Source organism: Caretta caretta, chromosome 24 (assembly GCF_965140235.1).
Source record: "Caretta caretta isolate rCarCar2 chromosome 24, rCarCar1.hap1, whole genome shotgun sequence".
NCBI classification, from domain to species: domain Eukaryota; kingdom Metazoa; phylum Chordata; order Testudines; family Cheloniidae; genus Caretta; species Caretta caretta.
Genome location: NC_134229.1, coordinates 10,053,178 through 10,065,848, shown reverse-complemented (window position 1 = coordinate 10,065,848; position 12,671 = coordinate 10,053,178). Strand labels below are relative to the sequence as shown.

The 12,671-nt window shown below is 55.6% G+C and overlaps 1 protein-coding gene and 1 long non-coding RNA gene across 4 annotated transcripts in view; one reads left to right on the top strand and one right to left on the bottom strand.

Annotated features, from left to right (window-relative positions):
* LOC142069942 (uncharacterized) overlaps positions 1-12,671 on the top strand; it is a 250,602-nt gene that overhangs the window by 107,721 nt on the left and 130,210 nt on the right. The window lies entirely within an intron of this gene.
* Positions 1-12,671, bottom strand: part of ARHGAP30 (Rho GTPase activating protein 30) — a 52,794-nt gene that overhangs the window by 23,430 nt on the left and 16,693 nt on the right. For all 3 annotated transcript variants that reach the window (XM_048827764.2, XM_075122788.1, XM_075122787.1), the window contains exons 4-7: positions 6,428-6,510; positions 3,668-3,775; positions 2,999-3,126; positions 186-357 (exon numbers count right to left, since the gene is read on the bottom strand). In XM_048827764.2, the coding sequence (XP_048683721.2) occupies positions 186-357; positions 2,999-3,126; positions 3,668-3,775; positions 6,428-6,510 (491 nt within the window). The remainder of the gene's footprint in view (positions 1-185; positions 358-2,998; positions 3,127-3,667; positions 3,776-6,427; positions 6,511-12,671) is intronic.

The following is a 12,671-nucleotide window of genomic DNA, read 5'->3' as shown; positions in this document are numbered from 1 at the left end:
TCCCCCTGGGGAATCAGGTGCATTAGCGCACAGAGGATGTGTGAAAGCATCTAGCGCTTGATGCATTTCCTCGTTCCAACCCCCCGCGCTCTCAGGGGCCGATCTGCATCTGGGGCACCAGGGATTAAACCCAGGCAGCTGGTAAAGCCCAGACAGAGAAGAGAGAGGAGGGGCGGGGCCCGTACTTGTGGTCGTTGAGCTCGATGATGGTGTGGTAGGGGCGGATCTGTGGCGGGCCGTCTCCCTGGTTCAGCATGGCGGGCAAGTTGTAGGACATGGTCTGGCAGTCGGGGTGGACTCCTGGCAACCCCAAGCCGGACAGGAGGAGGGATTTCCGGAGGCTCTCGCGGTCACTTCCTAGGACAGGGAAACAAACACCTGGATGATTCAGCTGGAGCTTGCGGGGCTGGGAGCGTGTGCCAGCAGCTGCCAGCAGGGAGTCTCGGATCCAAAGACAATCACAGACCTTGTTAAAGCCAGTGGGAGCCAAGCGCCTGCCTTCAGGCTCAGGGGAAGGAGCCGCCCAGCCCCTTAAGGGAATAAAACCAGCTAGAGACAAAGAGAGCGACCAGCCAAGACACTAAGCCGCATGGCCAGGCCGGAGCTAATGCAGGTGGCTAGCGGGGCTGAGGATAACTGCTGCAGGTTGTGGGTGTTGGAGGCAAAAAAGCCAGGAGAGGCAGTTGTGAGTATGATACTGAGAGGAAGCGAGAGGCAGTGATTCCTGGGCACAGAGCAGCTGGAGGAGCAGACATGGGGATTTCTGAGCAAGGAAACTCCCTGCTGTTGGTTGTTTCTCCTGCGGCAGGAGTCTGTGGATGTGCTCTGTAAACAAACACGATTCCACTAAAGAATATCCCTGCCTCATAGCACGGATCTCTCCTCCTATCAGAAATAGCCCCATAAGGCCCCGAATATTAGCAACCCCCTCGGACCAAGGGGCAACACCGCCATGAGCTCAGAGGCAGTGTGGTCCAGTGGCAAGAGCACTCAGCTGAGTCTCTAGGAGACCAGCGTTCTATTCCCAGCTCTGCCACTGATCTCACTGGGTGACCTTGGGCAAGTCACTGCCCTGCCCTGTACCTCAGTTTCCCCTCCCACTTTGACCTGTCTGTTCAGACAGCAAACTCTTTGGGGCAGGGACTGTCTCGCTGTGTGTCTATGTAGCGCCTGCCATGATGGGATCCTGATATCGTTGGGGGCCTCTAGGCAGCTAGTGTAATATTAGTAACATGTTACTGTTTCATACTTCAGTGGCTCTTCTGGGATCCCTCCAATTTGCTTCAAATTGGAATCACTGCCTCTCGCTTCCTCTCAGTATCATACTCACAACTGCCTCTCCTGGCTTTTTTGCCTCCAACACCCACAACCTGCAGCAGTTATCCTGCTTCAAGAGGCTGAGGGGCCAGAACCAGAACAGATGAGGAGGCAGATACTTGCCATGCCCACCAGGGCAGCGGGGAGAAGATGAGAGATGGAAAGATATAGCCAGGCTCTGGTGGCTGAGTAAAATCGCCCAGGTCCCTGCCTCTGTGTCTGCATGGAAGGGGAGGGTTTCCCCACCCCCAAAGCTGGGGACCGATCAGGGTATCACTGGGCACATTAACAGCAGTCACCCTCTCTTGGCACCCAAGGTGGGGTGACGCCCATGGGTGCTTGTCATGGCCATACTCAGCTCCCTCTGCAGGTGCTGAGTGTTTCACCACTGACTGCGACAGGAGCATGGCCAGGCCAGGCCAAGCACTCTGAGACGCCGCTGTGTATGCTGATACCCTGAGACACTGCCCGGGCCCAAGTAATCGTCCAGGTCCTTCTCGGCCCCAGGCGGGCGGCCTGTGCCAGCAGCATGGGGGTGGGGAGGGCAGAGACCCAAACCCTGATCTCTCCATGGGAGTGTGCTCACGGGGGAGTGTGCATGCTGAGTACCTCACTAAACCCATGTCCAGCTTTGGCGGCCAGGTACTGCACAGGGCAGGAATGCACAATGCCTCTGCCAGCCTGACCCTGGCTGGGAGAGGGAGCTTGGCATAGTGCTTAGGATACCGGCCTAGGGCGTCAGGAAACAGAGATTCAATTCCCCACTCTACTGCAGACGCCCCATGCCTCAGTTTCCCAGCTGTACGATGGCTATAATAGCCCTGCCTCCTAGGAGTGTGTGTGGATAACTCCATTAAAGACAGGGAGGGGCTCAACACTAAGGTGAAGGGGGTCACAGAAGTACCTTAGGGTATGTCTATATGACAATGTAAGGCCAGGGTTTGAGCTCCAGACTAGCCCTCCCGCCCCATCTGTCTACACACAAATTGCTCAGGACCGTGGAGGGTTCAAGCCCGATGGCTTTGCAGTGTAGATGCAGCCCCTCTGGGAGACAGCCCGATTTTCTTCCTCCTCAGGACAGTCGAGTGTTCCCACAACAGGCCACCTTTTGGGAGGGCACTCGGGAGTCTGGGATACGGGTGGTTCTCTGGTCTACGGCCCGCGTCATGCAGCGTAGACACAGGAGCCCCAAGTCGGGACCCAGGGTTCCCCCGACCCGTTCCTAACCTGGGGGTTACAAACGAGTGTAGCCACTCAAGCCCTAGGTTAACGAACCCAGGCTCTGTGAACTCGAGTTCTGCTAACCCAGGGCTTACGCTGCCGTGTAGACAGACCTTCGGCTAAAGAGTAGCTAAGGTCCAGATCCCCACAGCTTGAAATGCCTAACTCCCCTTCATTTCAAGGGGAGTTAGGCACCGACATCCCCAAGAAGAGCTGGGCCTGCATTCTCCGAATGGTGGCAGGACGGGCGCTCTGCACATGACTGCAGCCAGGACTCCAGCCCCAGTGGCCAGTCTTCCCAGGCCCCAGTGTCGAGAGAAGGGCTGGGCTGGTCCTGCGGCGCAGAGCCAGATGCGGCAGGGCCTGCCAGTCACCTCCACCCCAGGCAAGTGACCTGGGTGGCGCAAGGCCCCCAGAGCTATCGGGGCTCAGCGCCAGGGCAGGGCACCAAAGGACCTACCGCAGAGAGGGGCGTCTCTGAAGAGCTGCTCCACATGGGTGAGGATGAACTCCACGACGATGGACTGCACCCGCACCTCCATGAAGGCAGCCGTGCCGTTGAACCCAGAGGCCTCGATGTCCTTAGACCTGGAGGGGAGGGACGGGGAGGTGTGGCTGAGCAGGTGAATGCTGCTGGAATCCGGCCCGCCTCTTCCCCTCGCACTCTGCCCGTTCCCTGCCACGGGGCAGAGATTCCAGGCAGGGGGCACCCTTTGGCTTTGGGTTGGGGCTAGCGTTCTGCTAGAGGAGACCCGGTGCGTGTGGGGAGAGGAGCGCAAAGAAACGGGTGCAACTCGCCTGGGCGTTTGGAGGTCACGCGTTGGTGTCTCGGGGGAATGTGGCAAGAGGGGGATGTCCTGTTAAAATGGTTTCCTCTCCCCTTCCCTCGCCAGCTCCCCCACACACCCATCTCCTGTCCCTATCTGCTCTCCCCGGCCTCACTTCCTCCCCATCTCACCGTCTCTCCAGGCTGGTGTCACACTCCACCCCCGTCCCTCCCAGCTCCAGGATCTATGGCACCGAGGCTGGTCCCCTTCCCCCAGGAACCCTCCTCCCTGCCTCTGACACTGCCTCAGCGTGCACAGCGTGACCAAAGCAATAGGCGTCTCTGGTGCCCCCTGGCTCTCACCTGAGCAGGTTGGGGGCCCAGACGATGGCCAGGTTCCTGGCATGCATGTTGGTCTGGGAGCTGTAAGAAGCCATGTGAACCAGATGTCTCATCAGAAACTCCAGGGTCCTACGACAGCCAAGGCAAGAGAAGGAGACGCTCACATGAAGACAGCACGGCATGGGGCGGGGGGGGGGGGGGGGGGATTCAAAATTCTGGGCTGGAGACCGGTGGCACACAGGGATGCCAGGCGGGATCAGGCCCATCTAGCCCAGTGTCCTGTCTCTGACAGCGGCCAGCACCAGGTGCAGCCGGGGCAGCTGTCACCACCACACAGCAGCGGCTGTGGGACAATCTGCCCCCATGGTCCCACCCTGGGCTCCAACAGTCGGAGATCAGTGATCGCTCTGGATCAGCGTTGCTCAAACTGGGGTCCTTGGACCCCTGGGGGTTCCTGAGGGTATTCCAGGGGGTCCGCGGGTACTGCTGATCAACTCCTCCCCCGCCGTCCCTCAGCTCCTCCCCCTCCCTCTATTTCCCAGAGGCTACTGAAGCCAAACCAGGAGATTTTAGGCATTAAAAGTCCAATGGCCAGTGGGGCTAAGGCAGGCTCCGCGCCGCTCCCAGAAATGGCTGGCACGTCCCTGCAGCCCCTGTGTGGGGTGGGGGGGGCATGGGGTCTCTGCACACAGCTCGCCAGGAACTGCGGCCAATGGGAGCTGCAAGGGCGGTGCCTGCGAGCAGGTCGCAGAGACTGCTGGCTCCCTGCCTAGGAGCCACTGCTAGAGCCCACACCCCCTCCCAGAGCCCGCACCCCATCCCGCACCCAAACTCCCTCCCAGAGCCCGCACCCTGCACCCCCCGCCCCAGCCTGGTGAAAGTGAGTGAGGGTGGGGGAGAGCAAGCGACGGAGGCATGGGGGATGGAGTGAGCAGGAAGAGGTGGGGCAGGGGCAGGGCCTGGGGCTGAGCAGGGGGTCTTGGGGGTCTCCGAAAAATGTTAATTCAAAATGGGGGTCCTCAGGTTGCTAAAGTTTGAGAACCGCTGCTCTGGATAGTCCTATTGCCCAGATCCTGTCCAATCCCCCTGGGAATCTTGTTGAGTTCTGGGCATCAGTGACATCTTGTGGCAGTGAATTCCATAGGCCGATAACATGATGCATGAAAATGTATTTCCTTTTATCAGTTTGGGATTTCCCATCTTCCTGTGTCATTGCCTGTCCCTTGTTCTTGTGTTATGAGACTGGGCGAATGGAAGCCCCCAGTCTCCCTTCTCTAGACTATTCAGTCCCCTCTCATTCATCCCCTCTCTAAACTAACAGGGTTGACCTCATCAACACTTTTCATAGCAGAGTGTCTCCAGGTCCTGGATCATCCCATCGCCTTTGTCTGACCCCTCTAGTTCTGCACTGTCCTGTCTATGGCGGTGAGTCCAGGCCTGCACAGTACTGGACTGGTGGCGCTGAAGATGGCATGCCCTGTTTATCCACAGGACACACAGCCCCTGGTTTTCACCTGAGCCCCTCAGCTGGATCCTGGCCAATGGCAAATCCCCCTGGCAGAAGTTGTGGAGTGGCTCTTAAGGGACCACATACCAGTGGCAAAAGTTAAAGCAGCCCCTAGGCTGCTCTAATTTGCGTCAGGGCTGGCGCAGACCAGCACACTGACCATGGGGCCAGACCCACTCTGCAGCCTGGTGCTGAGCGAAGGTCTGATACAGGAGAGACTCTGGCCCACAGAGAGTAGCAGCCGCGGAGCCAGGTTCCCTCCCATTGCCCTGCCAACAGCTATCAATCCAGGCCTCGGCCCCATGGGCTGGCTCCACCTTGGTGACGTCTCTGCCTGAGCCAGCTGAGGGCGAAGGGGGCCATGGTCTCAGACACAAGACCCTGGCGGGGGAGACCCAGCCTCAGCTCCTGGAACATCTGCAGGCTCCTTTCCAGGGGCCAGCAGGAGGGGCGAGGCCTGGCTGGAGAGAGGCTGTGCTCGACATTGTCCTAGCTCCACTCCAGGGATCAAACTCCCGCTCACCCCGATGGAGGCGGACGCTGAGCGCAACAGACAATGGTGCCAAAGTGTGGGGAGCCCCCCAGCCTGCCGATCAGCAGCTGTGCTGCAGGGGCTGGTCACAGAGAGGAGAAGCCGGCCTCTCCACTGGCCAGAGAGCTCCTGGGCAACCCCACTGCAAGCTCTCCTCTGACTGGATGGCCAAGGGGTGACACGGGCTGCAGGAGAGGACAGGCATTGCTGCCGGGGCGCTGCAGGCCGAGAGCCTCAGCTCCCCGCTGGGCGACGTGCCCCCCTGTACGATCTGCAGCACACGGGGGGATCAGCCAGAGCTCTCGGGCAGAGGGAGGGCCAGAGAGTAAGGGGATAAGGCTGGGGCAGTGTGTGGTTGACCCAGGTGACTGCTGCTGATTGTTATGACTGATATCGGGGTTGGGGTAAATTAGTCTGGGACCAACAGCCAGCAGGGAGCCCACACCACAGCTGGTGAAAGGCACCCGACCGGCAGCCTGGAGAGCGCAGGATAAGGGCAGGCCAGGCAAGCGTGTTCCATCCCAGAATGCCCCAGCCCTGACCTGGAGGGGCCAGCCTGGGAGCAGAAGGGGAGCTGGGTCCCCCATGGCCTGTGCCCTTCCATCTTCAAAACTCAAGGGTTTTTTGTATGGCTGAGCCCCAGTAGCCCTGCCCTGGCCACCCCCGAGGTTTTTGCTCACACATCACGCTCACTCTGAGGGGCCTTGGGGTGGGCGGTGGGGTGGGGGGGGTAACCCTGTACCTGTAGTGTGGGGATGGAAGCTCCTTCAGCACCTCTTTGATTTTCACCAGCCGTCCCTCCTCCATCTGTATGGCCACAGCATCCTGAGAGAAAAGCAAGAGTCATAAGAACATAAGAACAGCCAGACTGGGTCTGGACCAGCTAACCCCATATTGTGTCTTCCGGCAGTGGCCAATGCCAGGTGCCCCAGATGGTACGAACAGAACAGGCAATCATCAAGTGATCCATTCCCTGTCGCACATTTCCAGCTTCTGGCAAACAGAGGCTAGGGACACCATCCCTGCCCATCCTGGCTAATAGCCATTAATGGACCTATCCTCCAGGCACTTATCTAGTTCTTTATTGAACCCTATTATAGTCTTGGCCTTCACAATATCCCCTGGCAAGGAGTTCCACAGGTTGACTGTGCATTGTGTGAAGAAATACTTCCTTTTGCTTGTCTTAAACCCTCTGCCTATTAATTTCATTTGGTGACCCCTAGTTCTTGTGTTATGAGAAGGAGTAAACAACACTTCCTTATTTACTTTCTCCACCCCAGTCATGATTTTATAGAATCATAAAATCGTATCTATCATATCCCCCCTTAGTCGTCTCTTTTCCAAACTGAACAGTCCCAGTCTTATTAATCTCTCCTCGTACAGAAGCCGTTCCATACCCCTAATCATTTTTGTTGCCCTTTTCTGAATCTTTTCCAATTCCAATATATCTTTTTTGAGATGGGGCGACCACATCTGCACGCAGTATTCAAATGTGGGCGTACCAGGGGTTTAGATCGAGGCAATATGATATAGAGAGAGGAATCCAGACTTTTCTCTCACTCCCCCTTCTCGGCCATCTCTCGCCAGCGTCCTCACAGCACGTCCCAGGGTGGGGCTGGGGCGGCTGCAGGGTCCCACCAAGCCCAGCTCAGCCCTGGACCAAGGACAGAACCTAAGGCCACCATGACTTTAGAGCAAGGCCATACAGAGCCTCACACCCGCTGCCCTGGAGCTCTGGGATCTTTCCTGTTTTCTGCTGACCCATCTCTATCCACTGCTCTCTGATCCAGAGACATGACCCGGGCCCCCCTGTTCCCCTCCATGGCTCACACCAGCCCGCCCCAGCCCAAGGGGAACCCAGCTGAGCTCAGCAAGTCACTCCTATGGATAAGTCTACACTGGAGCTGGGGCTGTAAAACTGCCAGAATATACTCCAGCCCGGGACTCCAGCCAGGTACCTGGACAGCTAGCCCCTCCTTTCGTCTGTGCTGTTGCGGCCACGCTGCTATTTTTAGTACGCTAGCTTGTTCAGAGCTAGCTTGCGTACGTCTGCCCAGCTGGAAATGACACCAGCAGGTCCAGTGTAGACACACCCTTAGTCACAGGGGAGCCCATTTCGGCTTGGGTTGAGAACAAGCCTAAACAACCCAGCCTCCAACTGCCTCCTCTGGCTACGTCTGTTCCTCCCAGACGGGATCCAGGTGATTCTTGAGGGTCAGGGGCAGCTGAAAACGGAGGAAATTGGGGGTCCAGGTTTGGCAATGGAGCAGCAAGTTCTGTGGCTTTGACTGCAGCCTCCACCACCTCCAACCCCCTTCCAGCAGCCAGGGCTCTCCGGAGCCGGCCAGGCCTCTCCGCCTCACATGGGAAATGGCACCCTGCTGTTTGTGCAACGGTGTGACAGCAAATGCCCTGCCCCAGGTCCCAGGAGACGCTCCATCCACTCCCAGCCCCGGCAGGCCCAGCCCCGCTTCTCTAGAGAGGACACGAGCACCGTTATTTTCGTTTGTATTATGGGGCATCCAGAGGCCCCAGTCAGTCTCGTCCTACTGAAATCCTTGCTATTAATCGTTCATAGAATCACAGACTATCAGGGTTGGGAGGGACCTCAGGAGGTCATCTAGTCCAACCCCCTGCTCAAAGCAGGACCAATCCGCAACATTTATTGACCAGCGATCATTTCTATGGCACCCTCGGGAGCAGCCTGCACAGAGATACCAGCAGGGATTGAACTCACAAATGTTAGCCCCAAAACCGAGAGTCAGTAACAGATGGTTACAGTCCCTAGCACTGGCCATTAGAGGGCGACATGATCACACACCCAGGGCACCAGCGACACATGGCCCTCTGCAGTGGTTTGAACAGGCCAATGTGCAGACTCCCTGCACCACAGCGTCCATTTCCTCTGCACTCCACGGCAGAGAGCAGCGCCCCAGGGCAGGAGTGGGCAAACTACGGCCCGCGGGCTGAATCCCGCCCACCAGCATTTTAATCCAGCCCTCGAGCTCCTGCTGGGGAGCGGGGTCTGGGGCTTGTCCCGCTCCGGCTGGGGAGCAAGGTTGGGGGCCGCTCCACGCAGCTCCCGGAAGCAGCGGCATGGCCCCCCTCCGGCTCCTACGTGTAGGGGCAGCCAGGGGCCTCCACTGTGCACGCTGCCCCTGCCCCAAGCGCTGCCCCTATAGCTCCCATTGGACAGGAACCGCGGCCAATGGGAGCTGCAGGGCTGGTGCCTGAGGAAGGGGCAGCGCACAGAGCCCCCTGGCTGTGTCTCCACATAGGAGCCAGAGAAGGGACATGCCGCTGCTTCCGGGAGCCTCTTGAGGTAAGCACCTTCCAGAGCCTGCACCCCTGAGCCTCTCCCCATGCCCCCAGTCCCAACCCCCACCCCAGAGCCCACACCCCCAGCCGGTGTCCTCACCACCCCACTCCCCCACCCCAGCCCGGAGCCCCCTTCTGCACTCTGAACTCCTCATATCTGGCCCCACCCCGGAGCCCGCATACCCAACCAGAGCCTTCATCCCCTCCCCAACCCCAACCCCAATTTTGTGAGCATTCATGGCCCGCCATACAATTTCTATTTCCAGATGTGGCCCTTGGGCCAAAAAGTTTGCCCACCCCTGCCCTAGGATAACAAAGGCTGTGATGGGTGGTAGTTCTAACGGCCCAAGCGTACCAAGGGCAGAAGCAGAATTACATCGAGCAGATGAGCTTCCCAGCATTAATGCCATCAGCACAGTGAGACATACCATCAAGGTGCCCTCAGAGCCCTGGAGTCATGACATAGAAACCTTCCTTCAAGCAGGAGGTCGATATATTGGGGAGGGTTCGGAGAAGAGCCACGAGAACGATTATAGGATAAGAAAACCTGCCTTATCGTGAGAGACACAAGGAGCTCAATCTATTTAGCTTAACAAAGAGAAAATTAAGGGGCAACTTGATCACAGTCTGTGAGTACCTACTTGGGGAACAAATATTTGATAACGTGCTCTTCAGTCTAGCAGAAAAAGATCAAACACGATCCAATGGCTGGAAGTTGAAGCTAGACCAATTCAGACTGGAAACAAAGCACACGATTTTAACCGTGAGAGTAATTATCCACTGGAACAATTAACCAAGGGTGGGAGATTCTTCATCACTGACCTTGTTTAAACCAAGACTGGATGTTTTTCTAAAAGCTCTGCTCTAGGAATTATTTGGGGGGAGCTCTCTGGCCTGTGTTACACAAAGAGTCAGACCAGATGATCACAATGGTCCCTTCTGGCTTTGGAATCTGTGAATCCCTCCTTATTATAACCAGTTTTGCAAAGGGAATATTCTCTGATTATTTTCTCCATGTTTTAGGATTTTACAATGGCCTTAGAGAGCTCATTGCCGGTTAAAAAACAAACGTTCTTTCCTGCGTTATGCCTAAGGCCTACATGATACACAGCATCAGTAGCTCACAAAGTGCTTTACAGAGGCACTCAGGATCATTAGCCCCCATTTTAACAGAAGGGGAAACTGACTTACCACAGTTTAGCCCTTAGCAGAGCCAGGACTAGACCCCCGGTTTGCCGAGACTCATATTGATTTCCTAGCCACTAGGCCAGCCCTTGCTTTGTGCTAGCTGCACTCTCTGTCTACTTGCTGCATTTCCCTTAGATTTTAAGCTTTCGGGAGCAGGGCTTGCCTCTTTGTTAGATGTGCGTGAAATCTGGAGAACACTCATAGAATCATAGACTATCAGGATTGGAACGGACCTCAGGAGATCATCTAGTCCAACCCTGGGCTGATCCCCAATTTTTGCCCCAGACTCCTAAATGGCCCCCTCCAGGATTGAACTTACAACCCTAGCTTTAGCAGGCCAATGCTCAAACCACTGAGCTATCCCTCCCTCCCTGCCTCTGGCCTGCTGGGTAACCCTGGGCACTGTTCCGTGCCTCGGTTTCCCCATGTGTAAAATGGGGATACTGATCCTGACCCTCCTTTGTAAAGCGTTTTGGGATCTACAAATGAAAAGCACCAAATAAGAACCAAAGATGATGAGAATGAAGATTAATATCAGGGAAATAACATTAAACATAGCAAAATAATTTCCATTACTGCAGGGTCTAACTGCCTGTGGTTATTAGAATGGAAAGAATGTTAAAGATCACATGGACTGTCACTGTTCATGCCGGGCCGTGGCTTTTTGCGTTTCTCTAGCTCAGTTCACTGAGTTTCACTTTGGGGTCTAGGCAGTTTCAGTTTCCAGATCACTCGCCCAATGAGCGTCCAACTGTTCCACATGGCAGGTCACATTTGAATAGAGTCAGAAATTCTAGATTCATAGGTTCCAAAGTCAGAAGGAACCACTATAATCATCTATTCTGACCTCCTACGGGCCATGGGATTCCCCGAACTAATTCCTGTTTGAATTATAGCTAGGCCTACCAAAGTCATGGTCAATTTCACGGTCATAGGATTTTAAAAATCGTAAATTTCATGATTTCAGCTATTTAAATCTGAAATCTCAGGGCGTTGTAATTGTAGGGATCCTGACCCAAAAAGGAGTTGAGGGGCGGGGGTCGCAAGGTTATTGTAGGGGGAGGGGGATTCTGGTGCTACTGCTACCCTTACTTCTGCGCTGCTGCTGGCGGGCCACTGTCAGCAGCTGCTGCTCTCCAGCTGCCCAGCTCTGAAGGCAGTGCAGAAGTAAAGGTGGCAATACTGCGATCCCCCTAAAATAAGCTTGTGACCCCCCCTGCTAAATGCTTTTGGACCCCCAATTTAAGAAACGCTGGTCTCCCCCATGAAATCTGTATAGTATAGGGTAAAATCACACACAAGACCAGATTTCATGGCCCATGATGCGTTTTTCATGGCCATGAATTTGGTAGGGCCCTAATTATAGCCGATCTTCTAGAAAAACCTCTAATCCTAGTTTTAAAATTGCCGGTGATGGAGAATCCACCACAACCCTTAGGAAATTGATCCAATGGTTAATTCCTCGCACTGTTAAAAATTTACACCTTATTTCCAGTCTGCATTTGTCTCATTTCAACACGGAGCCCCTGCCACCTGATTAGCACAGCCACAGCTGTGCCTCAACCTTTGGGTTTTTTCTTTCCCCCCTACATGAACATTTCAGCAAAACCAACACGAATTCGAGAAAACTTTCAGTGGCGCAGAATCTGCATAAAATTTCTCCCAGTTCTAAGCCTAGCCCCTGCATAAGAACATAAGAACGTCCACAATGGGTCAGACCAATGGTCCATCTAGCCCAGTATCCTGTCTTCCAACAGTGGCCAGTGCCAGGTGCTTCAGAGGGAATGAGCAGAACATCCTCTGTGTGATCCAAGTGATCTATCCCCTCATCTATTCCCAGCTTCTGGCAAACAGAGGCTAGGGACACTTCAGAGCATGGGTTTGTATCTCTGCCCATCCCGGCTAATAGCCACTGATGGACTTACTCTCCATGAACTTATCTACAGTAGAACCTCAGAGTTACGGACACCTCGGGAATGGAGGCACAAGCCATAACGGGATGCTCCTCAGGGCGGACTGCTCGGAGCGGGGGCTCTGGATCTGAGGCTCCCCTCATAGCAATTGCTGGGCCCTTTCAGCAGGACCTAACTCAATCTGATTCTGTCCAAGAAGAGGACGCCCCAGCTATTGTGAGGCATTTCACTGGGAAGAAAACTTACCCACAATCTCATCTGTCCCACACTGGCAAGGGCTGCCCTTTCTCTGCTAAGGCTCACATCTGCTAAAGCACGGGTACTGAATGGAGCATGCACCTCTGCCCACACATGGGCCCCAGGGGAAACACGGAAACACCCTGATTTGCACACGCAAGTCAGAGCACACGCGGCTTCACCCACACCCTGCTAGGAATTTGCCTGTCAGAGTGCTGCGGGGACGGGCAGGATGCCAGCTGCCGATGATTTAATTCCCAGTGCTTCACCGCTGTGAGGACCAAGGCGGACGTGAAATTACCACAGCTGGTGGCCAAGACTGCTGGGTTC